Below are 18704 nucleotides of genomic sequence, written 5' to 3'. Positions count from 1 at the left end.
ATCCCTAAATTACTAGATTTAAAGTCTATACTAAAGTTTTAAAAATAGACGTCAGTGATAAGGGCCTTTATACAAATAGTATTAAATTAAATAGTTCAGTAAATAAATATATATAAATTTAAAAAAAAAGGTTTGGAAGGACTTTAGATTAATGTTAAAGAACATGTATGTATTGTTTAGTATATCTGTTGTCTGTAATGGGCCAGGGCTATTTAATTATTCATCGGTTTGAATAGCAAAACAATAACAAACAATCAAACGCATGCACGTAAGCCTGACGTGGATGTTATGACGGCGTAGAAATATCAAACCGGTTGATGTCGCATCACCGCCATGACACATCGAAGTAGCGGGGTTTCCCGTGTTGCTAAAAATATTCCAGGCCGACGAATCATTCGCACGTGCATTCGGTTTTAAAAATAACAATCTCAAAGCTGGGTGTGTGTGTGTGTGTGTGCGGGGGTGGGGGGTATTTGTAAATCTAGTCATATCTAAATTTGAAAAAGTCAATTTTTATTTTAGTTTCGCATTAAGTAAAAAATTTAAAGAAAACGAAACCTAACATAATTAAGAATAAAGATATAGATAGAGCGATATAACTCGTAATTATGGTCATTGTTTTAAAGGGGGGGGGGGGAGTGGGGCTGTTGCTGTTGATTTTTTTACAAGCTTTTTCACACTGAACATATTGATTTATTTGTCTATGGGTTTGTAACTCAATTTTGAACAATCCTATTAATTTCTAAATGAGTGCTTATTTTTCAAACCTAGCAAATTGGGATGTTTTCTATTGAAGTTTAATTTTCAATCTTCATCGCTTCTGTCCAGTTCTCTTATATTTGGAGAGATCAGTGAGGGGGTTGGGGGTGGCACACACCAAGAGGAGTGGGTATTGATCGCACAGGATGAAAACACGCAAGAGAGTGACAAAAAAAATGCCAAATGCAATAAGAACATATGTTTTGTTAAGTTAACACAGTGTTTCTTCCAGACACCCAGGCACTTTTCTCTCCGGGGGGGGGGGGGGGGGGGCACTTGAAATTTTCGGAGGTGGGGGGGGGGGACGAAAATTTTCTGGGGGTGGGGGACGAGACTGACACTGTTAAAAGTATATACTTTCTATATAAATTCCAGCAGACTTTCTTCGGTAGCAGGGTCTTATCCAAATAAGTTTGTATAAAAGTCAAAATGAAAGTTACTACACTACTGTTTACATATTCGTTATCAACAACGCCCCCTCCCCCCCCCCCCCCCCCGAAGAAAGTCTACCGCCCATCCCCCGAACGAAATGGAATTTATATAGAAAAATATATACTTTTAACAGTGACCGCCCGCCCCCCGGAAAATTTTGTCCGCCCCCCAAAAATTTCAAGTGCCCTTCCGGAGAAAAAAGTCTGGAAGAAACACTGGTTATCAATCAATACCTTATAGTATAGTTATAGTTTTGTCATAGTTTTATTACATTTGAATGGATCGGTATAATACAGATTTTAATAGATGAGCAGTCTTTGTGAATGTATTGCTGCTTTACTACATTTTGATTAAAGTTTCTCTCACATTTTGAAATTAACTTTGTAAATATTATGACTGATACTGATATGAGAATGGATCTTTTTGTATGTTGAAAATCATAATTTGAGCCAAGATGTAGCCAGGATATAATACAGGATGAGCCAATGTATAGCCAAGATATAGCCAATATTGGGCCGAGATGTAACCATGATATAGCCAATATTGGGTCAGGATATAGCCAATATTGGGCCAAGATATAGCCAATATTGGGCCGAGATGTAACCATGATATAGCCGATATTGGACCTAGATATAGCCAATTTTCGGCCAAGATATAGCCAATATTGTGCCAAGATATAGCCAATATTGTGCCGATATCATGCCGAGTTTCACTACCAATGTTTGGCCAAGGTTAAGTCAATGTTGCACCAAGATATAGCCAATATTGGTAACCAATGTTTAGCCAATAAAAGTTTAACCCCGCCACTTTTTTTCCATTTCCAACGCTGGCATCCGTTCACGAAAGTCTGAAGTATTATTAGTAGTTAGTGTTGTTCTCTGGACGTCTCAGCACCGTAGATAAATCATTTAACATTGCTGTTAAAGTTAAGCAGTCGTATTTTGGAAAGCATAGACAATGCTCATAACGTCCAAAGTGTGCGGAGGGGGTTGAATGTGTACCTGACCTTGCTGATGCAGCTTTTGATGTCCTCATCTGCTTACCATCGTTGCTTATAACACTTCCTATAGATATGTGAAGCAATCCATCTCCGAAAGAGTCTTTCCTTATTGTCTCAAACGGGAGTTCTTGCTTGTTGTCATCACTGGTTTTCACTGAAAAAAGGGAAATAACCTAGCAGTTTGAGTCTTCGTAGATCTGTGGATGATCTTGATGGGTGTCGGTTAGTAACCTCGAACCTATAGGCTATGATAAACATCGTAAAATAAAAATCGAGTATAAAGCAAAAGCTTTTAACGGGAGGGCTTGAAAAGTGTGTAGGCCCTATACACAGACATTTTAAAAAATAACTTAATGTCGACTTACTATAATTACATGTTTACAATATATCTATTATCAAAATGTAGAAATAAAAATATAGGCAGTACCTAATAAAAAGCGTTTGAAGTGAGAAAAATAAATTAAAAAAAAAACAACAACAGCAAACAAACAAGAAAGCTACTATAATAGTACAAGTACAAGTAATGCTCACCAAAAAAAAAAAAAAGAATAAAATATTTCTTGACTGACCTCAATATAAAATGATTATTTCTACATTTTCTACCTGCATATATATATATATATATATATATATATATATATATATATATATATATATATATATATATATATATATATATATATATATATATATATATATATATATATATATGTGTGTGTGTGTGTGTGTGTGTGTGTGTGCAGTGGCGTAGGCAGGGGGTTAGGGGGGTTATGACCCCTCGGTATTTATATTAAGTATGAGGGGGGGGGTGCAAATCGAAATTTTGAGGGGGGTGCAAATCGAAAGTTTGTCCCCGGGTAAAAATTGGAACCCCCCCCCCCTTGAGACGATCCTGGCTACGCCACTCTGTGTGTGTGTGTGCGTGCGTGTGTTCGTAGTAAGTATAGTGTAGGCGTAATCGATACAAAAAAAAATAAAGACATTAAAAAACAAAAAAGCGAAATGCTCAAATGATCTAGCATTTTCATGCGCATGTTCACTGCCAGACCCTTACTGATCTTCCTGTTTTGAAACGAGCAGATAGATCTAAGTTTCGGTTCTAGACACCTTCTAGTTTTATGGTTTTCTTCACTTGGGAAGAAAATAAATCGACACAAAATGGCCAGCGTGTCGTACCATATTGCAAATTTATTGGAGAAGGTTTGCAATAATAAGAAATCGATTATGAAACTGAATATTATTAATGTAGTTTCTCACCAGCAGACCGGTCCTGCGACCCACATCCCAGAGATATCGACTCACCTGTCTCAACCCACTCTTTACATTGAACATTCAATTTTCTAGATCTAGAGAATCTAGTCTATAATGTCACTATAATCTATATCGTCTAGATCTAGGTCGAATCTATCTAGAGCAGACACTATCTGTACACAGTGCGAACATAACTTTATATTACTTTATAAACATCACACATTCTAAAGTGAAATAATCCCAAATGTTCAGACTTTTAGACCATTTTAATTGTACACTGAGCCATTTTAAAATTTTTAATGAATCCATTTGATTTGGCATTCCAGAACAGAGAACAATAACACTGACTAACAGAATAATGATTATCTGTTGTTATCGTACTGCGTAGTGTTATATGATAAAATAGACTATATCATTCTTTCAATCTGTTATTGCTAGAGAATGTAAACACTATCTGATATGCAAGTAAAGTAAACCTCAGGAAAGTAGGCCTATTTACACATAAAGGTGCATCACTGTCAATGGTGACTCAGTGACTGCAATAGGCTGATTTCCAGAGTGTTCCAGTTCGTCTGTTTATGAGAAAAGCTGATTTGAGGGGGGGGGGGGGGGTTGAATAATTGTTCTTACCTTTATCACTTATTAACATGTTATATGTGGGTAGCATTTTGTTTTGTCGGTGCCTAAAAATGACATTGATTCTGCAAGATATAGTCAATACCTACAGCAACTAGGCCTATATTTACAGTATTTTACACGCTTACTATTACTGACTATAGATAGAAAAAAAAATCTCCTTATTTCGTCCAAAAATGTTGAGTAATTGAGCACTAAATAATTATGTTTTACAAATGGTACAATTTTGGAGATAAAAAGCACTATGACAGTTTCCTTTACTTAAATGTTTTTTAGATGACGTCCACAGACAAGGACTTCCGCTTTATGGCCACAAATGATTTAATGGCCGAATTGCAGAAGGATTCAATTAAACTAGATGATGACAGTGAACGGAAGGTACATTTAAAAATTTTGTAATTTTAAAATATGTTAAATCTAGTTTTACAGTAAAGGAAAAGATGCAGGCCTATATAATTATGATAGTTATCTACTTATAAATTTATTTACAAAAAAATTATTTTAAAAAAGCAATGTTAGGGCCTACACTTTTATTGCTTAAAGTGAAATAAGACAGAACCATTATACACTTAAATATGTTTTTGTTTCTTTCTATTAGGTGGTAAAAATGTTACTTAAACTGTTGGAAGACAAAAATGGTGAAGTTCAGAACTTGGCTGTAAAATGGTTAGTTGCTAATTGAAACATTTAGTACTTAATTTCATTGTTTTGTTAATTAAAATTCTATGACTAGAGTAGTTAACCAGTTTAAGTTTCTCAACGTATAATAGCAGATTATATTGTATAATTACAATCAGCATTACTCATTTAATCCTTGACTAGATAAAAATTCTTTGGTGAGCTGCTATCGATTTTATATTGTATTTATATGATCTGATTTGAACTAGTATTTTTATCCAGTCTTGGTCCTTTAGTGAGCAAAGTGAAGGAATTTCAAGTAGAGACTATTGTAGACACACTATGCAGCAATATGTTGTCAGACAAAGAGCAACTTAGAGATATCTCTAGCATAGGTAGGTACCAAATTTTTTCTCTGTACTCTTATTTTTAGTTCAAGTATCAGATAGGAGGATGAATTTACCTTTTTTTTTGCTTAATTTTTTTGCATTCTTTGCTTTTAACATTTAAAAAAAATATTATTAGGGTGATATATTTTAAATATTGAGACATAATTGATTAATTAAGCATACAGCTTCTTATACTTAAGATTTTTTTTTATAGCTTAAAGAATATAAATGCATTGATGTAAAACATTGTTCCTTTAAATAAAAGTAAAATGGATAAAACTTTCAGGCCTTAAGACTGTGATTACTGAGTTGCCCCCTTCCTCAACCACTTTGGCAGCTAGCATCTGTAAAAAAATAACAACTCGTCTCACCAATGCTATTTCTAAGGTTAGAACTATCTTTATTATATTTGGTATTGTTCTGCAAGCATATAAATGCAGGCTAGTATCAGGGCTTAAATGGCATGATCATTCCATGTATAAGTGGGAAGTCAAGTGAAAAAAAACTATTTAAGTAATATTATTATTGTGGAAAAATGTTTAATTTTTTGCTTTGAAAGACATTTTCCCCAAATATTTTTCACATATTTTATCGATTCTTATCTCTTACAAGTGTTTAAGTTCAAGTCCTTGAACTAATACTCTTATAGAATTTGTTTTGGTTTTTAAAGATGTCTATTTTTCTGTGTTTTAAAGCAAGAGGATGTATCTGTGCAGCTTGAAGCATTAGACATTCTTGGTGATTTGCTTAGTCGTTTTGGAGGTAAGTTCTTCGCTAGATACTTAATTTTTTAACCAACACTATTTTTATATTGTATCAAAAAATGTAAAAAAATTGAATTTTAGTTTGATTCTGGATTGATACTTTTGCATGTATTCCTCAAGGATTGCTGATCAGCTTTCACATCACAATCAAACAAGCTCTCCTCCCTCAGCTAGCTAGTTCAAGGTTGGCAGTCAGAAAGAGGGCCATAATCGCAATAGGTCAGCTACCTGTTACATCTTTTATTAAATATAGAATAGTGAATGTTGAATTTTACAGTTAGACATGTTACTTAATCAGATAATTCTTTAAAAAGCCGGCTACATTTATGTGGTTTCTTGTAAAATTGCATTTTATATAATGTTTTCACAGGTCATCTTGTTATGAGCTGTAGTACATCTTTGTTTCATGAGCTTATTGAATATTTGTTGATTGAACTCACCAAAAACTCATCAACATCAACTACACGCACCTATATTCAGTGTGTTGGAGCTATTAGGTGTGTACATTTAAAATATATTTGAATATTGCTCACATCTCATACTATTTCGTGTTTATATAGTCAAGAAAATTAGCTAATAAAATTTCTATTAGTAACTGAAAAACTGGCCCTTGATTACATAACAAATCCACAATATTCTGTAAGGGATATAACATTGAATTATGAAGATTAGATTTCCTCTTCTTTTTTTTTGACCAAGTAGAATCATTATTATTCCATTGTTTTGTGATTTTTCACAAATGTTGAAATTGTTTTACTCAGTTGTATTGCAAACTTTTGTTTAACAAACAGCCGTCAAGCAGGTGGCAGATTTGGAGAGTATCTCGACAAGATGGTGCCACTGATAGTAAAATTTTGTAAAACTGATGATGATGAACTGACAGAGTTTTGTCTGCAAGCCTTTGAATCTTTTGTGCGCAGGTGCCCAAAAGAAGTATCCAACTTTATTCCTGATGTAAGTGGGATGTAAATCTAGTGAATATTGCGAAATTGGCAGTATCAGTTCAAGTTGCATTTTAAAAATGTAGCAACTTGGTATAGGATATATTTTAAAACAAAATATCATGCTTTTAAAAGAATAATCCAAAACTAAGATAAAAGGATTTATTTTTTGGTTGCCGTAAAAGTGTTTGCTGATGATAGTTTTTAAAAATTTGATTTGTGTTTATTTCTGGTATTACTAATAGGCTCTACACATTTTATGAAACCTATCATTTTTGAATCGTTGCCAGATCATCAGCATTTGTCTGAAGTATGTATGTCATGATCCAAACTATAACTATGATGATGATGATGATGAAGACATGGACACTGATGTACAGGATGAAGAGGATGATGAGTAAGTTGATGTCAAATATTTTTAGATGTTGCAATCTTTTGACTAAGTGAACTTAATAACAGAAAAAGTTCAGAAGTTCTGATAAACTTATCCTGATCTTATATTTTGTATTGCAAATAAATCTAATTTGTCTGTTCACTGGCTTTGCTTCCTATATTATTTGTTATTATTTTAGTCACATAGTATATTACTGATGTCTTTAAATAAAAGGGAAACTGAAGATGAGTACAGTGATGATGATGACATGAGCTGGAAGGTCAGGAGGTCAGCTGCCAAGTGTCTAGAAGCTGTGGTCAGCACTCGACATGACATGCTGCCAGAATTTTATAAGACAGTGTCCCCTGCTCTCATAACAAGATTTAAAGGTAAGGTTAAGAGCATTTCAAACTCAGTCTTTTGACATTATTCAGGTAAAAGTTTATCGCTAGTAAATTGTGTGAGACAGAATGATGTCTGGCAAAATAAAACCAACTAATGGGACCATGTGGCCTAGCGGTAGAGCACTAGACTGCTAAACCGAAAGTCTCGAGTTTGAAATTTGGGTTTAAAGTCGGTAGAATGTCCCTGAGTCCACCCAGCTATTCCTTCATATGCTGAGGTCACAGAAACAGGTGAACTCTACTTCACTTGCCCCATGGACTGTCAGGTTTGAAAAGGGAACCTGACTTTTTACTTTTAAAAATGTGTGACCTGTGTCCAACTAACATGTTTGTCATTAATATTCCAGTTCAGTGATAAATTTTATTATGCATTAAGCTCACCACCCTTTGAGTGACAACAAAAACTAAAAAAATTAATCCTCTAATACAAATTTGTAAATGAATGAAATATCATGTTGGCTGGCATTTGTTATCTACTGTGTGTATTTGTAAGAACTGCTGTAATTTTTTCACAGAGCGTGAGGAGAATGTGAAGTCTGACATTTTTCATGCTTACATTGCTTTGTTGAAACAAACACGCCCTGTGACAGTTGCTGGTGTAGACAACATTGAAGAAGAGGAAGGGTCAGTACAAACAGTTGACTGTCGGATAATGGTCAAAATAGTTTTCTTTTCTGCATTAATTTAAAAAAACCAACTCAATTTAACTTTGGCTAATCATCCCAACAAGTTCGAAACCGGGTTCAAGGCAGTAGACCGTCCCTGAGTCCACCCAACTCTGATGGGTACCTAACTCATGTTAGGGAAAGTAAAGGCGGCTGGGTATAGTGCTGACCACACTATCTCTTCATATGCCAAGGTCACAGAAACAAGTGAACTCTACTTCACTTGCCCTATAGACCGTCAGGTTTGAAAAGGGAACTTTACTTTTTTAATCATCCCAAACAACTGTTTGTTTTTTTAATTTAAAAAATTATTTATGGCATAGTGCTGACCACACTATCTCTTCATATGCCAAGGTCACAGAAACAAGTGAACTCTAGTTCACTTGCCCTATAGACCGTCAGGTTTGAAAAGGGAACTTTACTTTTTTAATCATCCCAAACAACTGTTTTTTTTTTTAAAATAAAAAAAAAATGATATTTATTCCAGACCTCTAAACATGCTTCAAGCTCAAATCCCAGACATAGTTAAAGCAGTCCACCGCCAGCTAAAAGAAAAAAGCATTAAGACCAGACAGGGCTGCTTCAGCCTCCTCACCGAGCTGGTCCTGGTGTTACCTGGTGCACTGGACCAGCACCTGACCAGCCTGATGCCTGGGATCCAGTACTCCCTCGGTGATAAAAACTCCAGCTCCAACATGAAAATTGACACCCTGTCTTTCCTCAACACCTTGCTGAGCAACCACAGCCACCTTGTGTTTCACCCCCACATCAAGGCCTTGGTACCTGTAAGTATGACCAGACCTAATTGTTGTAAAGCGAGTTTCTGTACAGGGTTGATGCTGAACGTTGAACAATATAGGACGACTATCCAATAGAGAATACAGAACGACGATACGATAGTTCTATCTTTTATTATATACAATATATACAGCCACATTGACGATAGACGGGACGACGACTTCTAGACATCCTCACATGACAACAACAAGACTAATACTCCCTTCAACTCTCTTCCTAACTACCAAAACATTCCCCCCTACGTCACATCTTTATTTCCTTTTTTACGCATTCATAATCTTTTATTAATACCACTACACACATACTCTCAAACCATCGACAACTTTATTAACCCCGTTCAACCACACACGTACTCTCAAACTCATTCCATACACGAAAGTCCATTCACAACACTAATGCTACTTAATAAGCTATCTAATTTTAAGTGGGTTTTTTTATATTCACATTCTGATTTAATCAAACAGCGCTTAAGAGACAGTTTCTTAGTACACTAATCTTAAGGGGACGGTGTGGTCTAGCTGTAGATCACGCATATGCTAACCCAATGGTCATTACTTTGGAATCAGGAGACTATAGTTGTCCCCCTGACCAAACTGCTAAGAAGTAAAATCCTGGCAGAAATCATGTTTCTAATGGCTGGTAACATGGGTGAGAAAAATACTTGATTCTTACCCTGTTCAAGTCTACCTGGCTAATGAGCAAAGCCAAAGCAGGTATAACTGTATAGGTTATATAAAGAGTATTCTCTTCAGAAATCTGCGTACATCAAGATTAGGATTAAAGGTTACTTTAACTGATCTCTGGACAAATAATCAATTCAACAATTGTAAATATCTTCTCGGCTGTTAATATTTTAATTTTCAGTTTAAATTTATTACGTTGACGAGAAAGCTAGTTATTTAGTTGTGGCAACTCTTTCATTGTCATGTAGCCAATAGTGAACGCTGTGGGTGATCCTTTCTACAAGATAACATCTGAAGCTCTTCTTGTGACACAACAGTTGGTTAAAGTTTTAAGACCTTTAGGTAAGTGTACTGTAAAAATGTGGTTTGATATTATCCAAATTATTGGAAGTAAAAAGTATTAAAAGTAAATAAAATTGAACAATCTACTGGTACAGATTTAAAATGAGGTTCACCTGGTTATTTGAGGTCAGGGCTTGTTCATGCTATGTTTCTTTTTCCCATCTTGAATCAGTAACTTGCCCCTGCCTTTTGAACTTAGTTAACCCATTAAATAGTGAAAACCTTAGTGTAATTTCACACTAACCTGAAGGACTACTGGCCTCAAGTTGTTCATAATATTTTGAAACACATTTTTGTGCAGATCAAAAGTCCAACTTTGATTACCAGCCGTATGTTAAGAGTTTGTATGCCTGCACTGTTAAACGTTTGAAAGCTGCTGACATTGACCAGGAGGTCAAGGAGAGAGCGATAGCCTGCATGTAAGTCATCTTGTTGCTCTTAGACTTACATGTTTGTGTAGATATTTTTCTGCAAACCATGACATATATTGGGGACAAAACTTTATATGCCATAATGTAAAATGATACAAGTTTTTCATGTATTACTTTTTATTAAAAATTTTAAAGTTGAATTTTTTTAGCTCAAACTTTCATGTTGGTACCATAATCTTAAGTAATGGAAAAAGGTTTACCTATAGGCATTTAAATTTTCCTTTTTTTCAGGGGTCAAATAGTTGCTAATCTTGGAGATTGCCTTCAGTCAGAATTAAAGGAATGTCTGCCAATATTCCTGGAGCGCCTAAAGAATGAAATAACTCGACTAACAACTGTTAAAGCATTAACACTGATCGCACAGTGAGTTTACTTTTATGTTTTCTGTAAAAAAAAGCTACAGAAAAAAATGTTTTTTAATATTTTAAATTGAAAAAAAATTATATTAAAAACAAAAGTATTGTTTATAAATATTAAATTTTCCTTGACTTCTTTTTTCTCCTATAAACAGATCTCCATTAAATATTGACATTCGATTTATTCTGGTAGGTATTTTAATAAATTTTACTCAGTTTTATAAAGTAAACAAAAATTTTAACTGTATCTTAGTTTTGAAATAAATGCACTATTTTAGGGTTTAAACTTATCTAATATTTTCAAATTGTTTTAATTTGAACAGGAAGAAGGCTTTCCAATTTTAGCATCATTTTTAAGGAAAAATCAGCGAGCATTAAAACTTAGCACTTTACAGTGTCTGGATGTTGTTGTGAAAAACTATGGTAATAAAATTATAAAACTTACAAGAACGAAGTCCCAATCCTTAAATTATTTATAATTTTTATTTAAAAGTTGCGGCAGAAAATAAATGACAGTTAATGTAAATTAATAGCCAAAGTTTAATCAGCTATATCATTGAAAAGTGTGTAATTTTTAAAGTTAAAGTCAATCAATTGACATTTTCCATTATTATGTTTTCTTAAGTGTGTTATGTTGAAAATAGATAACTTTACATTCCTGCAACCTGTTTGCTTAAGTTAAATCGCACATTTAAAAAAATGTGTAATAAAGTCCATTGGAATGTAATGTCCAAAAAGAAGTGATTCCATATTATCAATTGAACTAGTATTTTAATATCTTTTTATTATAGACCCAAGACTAGCCCTTTTTTTCAGTTTTTTATTTCTAATCTTCATTATTAGTAAGTCAGTTATTTCTAGTATATTTTTTATAATCTTTTAGGTGTGGCAGTTAATGCAAATATGCTGGCAGATGTTATGAAAGAGATGCCCCCACTTATCAATGAAAATGATTTGCACATTTCACAGGTATAAACATATTTTAAACACAAAATTCCAAGTTTTGGTTATTTTTTGTAATTTTACTTCATGGATTGGTTAATTAGACATCATTAGCCTTTCAAACCTTTGGACTTGTATCCTATAAAATTTTTAACTTGACATTCATATTTTTCTTCTGTGCCATAGCTGACCTTGAACCTGCTGACAACTATCTCTAGGGGTCACAAGCAGTCCATTTCCAACATCCAGGCTGAGATCCTGCCTCAGATCTTGATCCTGGTCCAGTCCCCGCTTCTTCAGGGTGGTGCCCTAGGGGCGGTGCTAGATTTTTTCAAAGCCCTTATTGCTCTTGGTTTGCCTAAACTTGGATTCAGGGATTTGCTGCAGGTATAAAAAAAAGGTTTACATTACTGGGTTAATCTTTATGTGGATAGCTCATATGAATTTTAAAATAAAACAAAGCGGGGAATATAATTTTTGTTATCCTCATTGACAGATGTTGATACTGCCTGTCTATGACACAAGACTGACCAGTGGTCCTATCCACAGACAGGTGAGGTCAATAATCATTAATAGTTAAGATTATTAAATCAACATTAGCTTAAAATTGTTAACTCATTAACAGTCAAAAATTACAGGTTTTGTTCTCAGTCTGGAAAAAAATCTAGAATTTCATTTTTAAAAAGATGTACGGACCTTGAGATAATTAATCATCAGTAAATGAGAACAGTCAATAGTTAATTCAAATAATTATGAATAGTTTAGTTTTAAATTTTTTTTATCAATGTAGTTACTTTATCGGATTATATGAAGAACCAAAGAAAATTATTCCTAAATTGTAGTATAATCTATGTGCACTATCATTATTTGATTCTAGAACAGGGGTTCTTAACCTGTGTTCAGGGAGTCCGTCTCAGGAGTTCGTTGGAGGTCAAGACACACCCGACTCCTATGATTCACAATCAGATTTTATCAGAACCATTAAAAAGGGTTCAGTGAATGCACATACAAAACTAGTGGGCTTCGGTGTCTCCAAAAAGGATAAGAACCCCAGTTCTAGAACAATTTTTTTTTGTTTGTTAGTAACAATGTTCTATCATTGAATGATTGCTTGTTGCCAGGCCTACCACTCCATTGCAAGATGTGTTGCAGCTCTAACTGAGATGAGCCCCATGGAGGCCTCCAATGTTGTCTCACAGTTTGTTAGTGACATCAAAAACCCCAAATCTACTGAACACATTGTTTTATTCTCCTTGTTGGCCCTGGGAGAAATTGGGAAAAATATGTAAGAAATCAATCAGTTTACAACCATAACTTATCATGGTTGTAAATATATTAATATCATTTTAAAATTAATGTTGTTTTCATTGGTTTTGATTATTTGAATTCCTTTATATACTCTGTTGATTTTAATTAATTATTATCGAGTCAAAATATTACTTTTATGTAATGTCATGCAATTTATTATTAATTGTTCATTACATTTATTTACATTATTTTTGAAATAACAAACTTGCCCCTCACCTGTGTTACAAAAACACTGGTTAATTTAAAAATTTAGTTATATCAGAATAATACATACATTTATAATTTAAAACAAAAGGACATTCATTTCATATTTATTTTAATGTTCACTATTAACACAATATATCTCGTTGCAAATAAATGAGTAAAGTCATTTTCCTCCAGTGATCTTAGTCCTCATGGTGACATACAAAATGTGATTTTGGAATGTTTCTCATCCCCTAATGAAGAAGTGAAATCTGCCGCATCCTATGCTCTTGGTATGTTAGGTTTATTTACTGTGTTTACACTATTCATTAAATTATTTAATTTTATTGTATTTATTTTTAGATTAGTAAATACAAACACTAGCTTTACCTCTCAATTTTAATGGATTGATATTTGGATTGTTGTTAAAGTGCTGACACAGGTATTGATGAGCTGATGTTTAACCACATTACACTAATTACTTTACTGTCAAATAATGTAAGAATGGTCTCACTAATGACTCTTTCCTCCCACTGTACCAGGTAATGTGAGTGTTGGAAACCTTCCCAAGTTTTTACCTTTTGTCTTGCAAGAAATTGAGGGCCAGCCAAAAAGACAATATTTGTTACTTCATTCTCTTAAAGAAGTAAGCTGTTTTTTTTTTAAGCAACAGTTAAATCATTTGGTTTTATAACATATTTTCCTACACTTTGAATTCAGCTAAATTCTCTTGTGCTTAAAGTTATAATGAAGTATAAGGAAATTTTAATTTGAAGAGCATCATGACTTCTGTGAAGCTGTATATTAGATTCAAATCTTTCCATAAAGTAAGGCTCCCTCTAGGATGAATGAAAACTTTACATGTCTTACTGAATCTCATTATAAACTTAATTGTGAGACTAAAAAAAAATTGTATGTATGGTGCCAGATTTTTGTTTTAACTGAGAAAGATGGGTTCTTTGTGTGAGGTACCTAATGGAATTGAACAAATTTTGCACCTAATATGTCCCAGTCACAAATAAACCATTTACCTCAATAATAAAAATAAATAATGAGGAATTTTAATTATAATTAAAATAAACTTAAATTTTATTTATTTCCCAACCTGAAATTTTAATGCTAGTTTTAAATTTCTTAATAAATGTCTTTACTAATCATCCCCAGATAATTAATTGTGAATCCAGTTCTCAATCTGGCCTTGAGATCCTTAAATCTTATGTAAAAACTATTTGGTAGGTAACTCGTTAGGAAATTTTTTGCACTTTTATTGTTATACAAAACCTACATTTTCTACAATACTTAGTTGATTGAATTCAGATACTATACCTATAATTACTACTATCTATTTTATAGAAAATTTTATACAGCTTAAGGAAATAAACATCTGAATGAATTCTTAAAATCAAAATGGAAAAGCAGACCATCCAGTTGCATACCCCAAATTTAGAGTTAAATTTCTATGCTTGTGTCTAGAAGTTGTCACTAAGTTCACCCAGCACTGATAAGTACCTGATTCAAGGCAATGAATGTAAAAGTCTAGTGGGTTTAGTTCTGGCCATACAATCCCATGGTAAAAAAATCATCAGGTCTGAAAGGGTAGTTAACTGTCCAGGTTAGTTAACTCTGTACACACTAACAGGTTCTATGTACATGCAGGACCATGTTGTTCCACAACTGCGAGTGTCCAGAGGAAGGTACAAGAAACGTGGTCTCTGAATGTATGGGTAAACTGACATTGGTCGACCCCCATAATCTGATTGGTAGTTTACAACAGCATTTAAATGATGCTTCACCACTAGCTCGCAGCACGGTAGTTACAGCCATAAAGTTTACAATATCTGATCAGGCAAGTATACTTACGTTCATACTTTGAAAACCATAATTGTTCTTTTTATTTAACTAGTCATTAAGTAAATTAACTATACTTTACTTCAAAGTACTTGTTACAAATATGTATAAAATAAATAAAAATTTTATGGATATGATAAGTTAGAATTCATTGTCGATTAGACCACTGGATATAGCTTTTTAAAAATCATAATCCTTTTAATGATGGCACTATGTTTGAAAAAAATTCTGTTGATTTTGTGACTTTCTTTCATTTCTTTTGCAACTGTACATTTTCTACAAAAATGCTTAATTAATATGTACTCATTGACTTTTAATTAATTCGATTATTATTTCTTAATGACTTATGATTTATTTCCAAACATGGATCGCACTTTCAGCCACAACCCATTGATCCACTTCTAAAAATGTGCATTGGTGATTTCTTGCGCACACTTCAAGATGAAGACCTTACAGTTCGTCGAGTAGCGTTGGTGACATTCAACTCAGCTGCACATAACAAGCCATCCCTCATTAGAGATTTGCTAGAGACAGTTTTACCCCACTTGTACAACGAAACCAAAGTTAGGGTAAGTTGAGCTTCCCCCCCCCCCCCCCCCCCCCCCCAATATTTCTCTCTATTAATTACTTGACATCAGGTAAGTTGAGCTGTAGTCACATCGTTTTGCAACTTTTTGTTTTAAATTTTGTAAATATTTGACATTATATGATTATTGTCAACAAATATTATCCTAAACTCAAGAAGGAATAGTTATTTACACCAATAGGAGAAGCAATAAACCTTGAAATGTTTTTTTTTTCTTCAGAAAGAGCTTATTCGAGAAGTAGAGATGGGTCCTTTTAAACACACCCTTGATGATGGTTTGGACATTAGAAAGGTGAGAAGAAGATTTAGTTACTGAACTTGTTTTTGACAAGAGAATTATATTTCTTAATAAAATACTATTCAAGTTGCTTTCTTGGATAAAATTAAAAGCTTCAAATTTAATCTAATAAAAATGTTTTCTTTGATTAGGCTGCCTTTGAGTGTATGTACACCTTACTGGATTCATGCTTAGATCGCCTGGACATCTTTGAGTTCTTGAATCATGTGGAGGATGGTTTGAAAGACCATTATGATATCAAGATGCTGACTTACTTAATGCTTGTCAGGCTATCACATCTTTGTCCATCAGCGGTTTTACAGAGTGAGTCTTTTGTCTGTTACTGAGATGCTTTTGATTGACTTTTTAATTAATTAATTAATTAAAAATCAAATTATTTACTGCATAGTCATTTTATTACATACTTCTGCAAGCTCTTCATAAACAATGTCACACGTTTTAAAAATGATTTCAACCCCCCCCCCCCCCTCCAAAAAGTTGTTTCTAGTTTTTTAAAACGTAATAATCTTTCTTAAATTTGAGGTAATTTTTACACAGCTAAGCCAAATGTTGCCTGTTTTGCATTTTAAAAAGTAATGTTAGAAACTTAATGTTGGCTGTTTTTTTATTTTGTCACCACTCTTCAGTAGCAGATGAGCAACAAAATAAACACATATTCATGATTTTACATTTTAATACTATGGTATAAAAGATATTCAGTTAGAGAGAGGAACATTTAATTTTTTTTTAAAAATCAGACTTAAATTTCCTTTTTTATACATGGACCTATAGGACTAGATCGTTTAGTTGAGCCAATTAGAGCGACATGCACCACTAAAGTAAAAGCCCACTCAGTCAAGCAAGAATATGAGAAGCAGGAAGAGCTGAAACGGTCTGCATTAAGAGCTGTTGTTGCCTTACTAAATATTGCAGATGCTGGTAAGTCATATACTTTACACATGTGTGTATGTGTATTAGGTAGAGCTGCTGTTTATACTTTTTAAAGTATTTAATGATTCTGTGTATTGTTACAATTATAGTTATAGTTGAAAAACACTTAAAAACCATCTCAACATAAGTAGCAAAATTTGCAAAAGTTGTTGTTATAGACATTGAGATAGCATGCATTGCTTCGTTGGCTTAATGTAAGGAGCCCAGGGCTACAGCTATGGTTAAACAATTTACAGAATTGGACCTGATATTTGATAAGGCAGGGGAAGTAATTCCACATGTTTCTGAGACCTCTCGCATAATAGGATAGTGTGGTCAATTCTATTCCCAGCTACATTTAGCTTCTTTAGTCTAACCAACGTTGGGTACCCACCAGAGCTGGGTGGACTCACAAACATCCTGGAATGAAAGACTTTACACTGTTAAAATGCTCTACCATTCGATCATGCTATCCCATTAGGGAGGCTTTTTTTTTTTTTTTTTAGCGTTATTTTAAAGAGAAAATTTTCTTTCGCTGACCGGAGTTGCATGTCCTGTTTCAGACAAGAGTCCTCAAATGAATGACTTCATGAGCCATATCAAGGCAACACCCGAGCTAGCCGCCATGTACGAGGCCATTCAGAAAGATGCCATGTCTACTGGGCAGGAAATAATGGCCATGGATACCAGCTAGAATAAATGGTTAAAAGCAAATAATGTACGATTTTAAAAATTGTGTACTATTTAAATATATTCCTGCTATAACTACATTGCTAACATCTCTAGAAAAAAAAAAATTCCTATGGTGTTAATTTTTAGTGGTCAATCCAATAAGGTACCGCCGCTTAAACTGTACACCTAAAAGATGATTTAGAATCAGCTTTGTTTGTTACGTCCCATTTCACATTGCCGCTCATGTAAAGAACCATTCTTAATCCCAGTTCTCAATTAAGTAAAAACAAGCTCATGTTAAAGTAAATAAGCAATTAACTAATTCATTTTTTAAAAATTAGTTTGTCAGCCTGTTTAATACTATATATATTTAATATGACAGCAGATTCTGTTTGTTCTACTCAATGGAGCCTAATTTTACTAACTTAAAAAACAGAACTAATGATACATAATTTTATTACTGTTTTTTTAAAACAATTCCTTACATAGTCTATGGTTTTATGATAAATCATTCAAGCATCTTTACTTATTAAAGGGCTATATGTAATAGTATAAGTTACTTAAAAACGTGACCGACCAGAAAAATAATTAGTTAAAAAAAATTCAGTTTATTATTGTGTTAATAAGATTTCTTTTTGTCCTAAGGCATTACCTAATTATTTTTTTAAAGACTTTGATGTTTCTTGAATTTCACTGACAAGGATCAGACTACTTGTTTTTAAAAAAAAAAACATTTGTGTGGTGTAGTGTGTGCATAACTGAGCTTTGTTGCTAGTTTTTTGCCTGATGGGTTTCTGTTTTATGTTAGTATACTGATATGGGTTTGATTTATTCAGAGAGCTCACCATTGTACTAAAGAAATTGATCGTTGTCTTTATTGATTCAAGTGTTTATTAAAATAGGTTCTTTTTTTTTGTTGCTGCGTTGTTTTTTGTTTAATTGTTAATTTATAGAATGGTTTAGCTCAGGGGTCTCCAAACTATGGCCCGCGGGCCGGATGCGGCCCGCGAGGTCTTCTCATCTGGCCCGCGGAGATCTTTTTGTCCACGTTTGTTGGTGATGGCTGAGGAACTTTGCGCAGAAAAATCAAAGACATGCCTGGAAGAAACTGGCCCC

At 33.7% G+C, this 18704-nt stretch overlaps 1 protein-coding gene across 1 annotated transcript; it reads left to right on the top strand.

Annotated features, from left to right (window-relative positions):
• Positions 1-3246: 3246 nt before the first annotated feature.
• On the top strand, positions 3247-18503 carry LOC131948302 (cullin-associated NEDD8-dissociated protein 1). The gene is made up of 31 exons (XM_059309866.1): positions 3247-3391; positions 4355-4456; positions 4677-4744; positions 4979-5091; positions 5372-5472; positions 5781-5847; positions 5970-6068; positions 6220-6346; positions 6641-6803; positions 7081-7187; positions 7398-7552; positions 8083-8191; positions 8720-9017; positions 9962-10055; positions 10357-10474; positions 10718-10849; positions 10998-11031; positions 11166-11265; positions 11726-11811; positions 11971-12171; positions 12281-12337; positions 12906-13069; positions 13474-13568; positions 13818-13921; positions 14440-14507; positions 14932-15121; positions 15504-15692; positions 15930-16001; positions 16139-16310; positions 16779-16925; positions 17480-18503. The coding sequence occupies exons 1-31, from the start codon at positions 3350-3352 to the stop codon at positions 17608-17610; spliced, it is 3705 nt and encodes a 1234-aa protein (XP_059165849.1). The 5' UTR covers positions 3247-3349; the 3' UTR covers positions 17611-18503.
• Positions 18504-18704: the final 201 nt, after the last annotated feature.

This window comes from Physella acuta, unplaced genomic scaffold (assembly GCF_028476545.2).
Source record: "Physella acuta isolate Inbredline_101_S28 unplaced genomic scaffold, ASM2847654v3 ptg000637l, whole genome shotgun sequence".
In the NCBI taxonomy this organism is placed as follows: Eukaryota; Metazoa; Mollusca; class Gastropoda; family Physidae; genus Physella; species Physella acuta.
The sequence above is the reverse complement of the archived record's forward strand: the minus strand, read 5'-3'. Positions and strand labels throughout refer to the sequence as shown.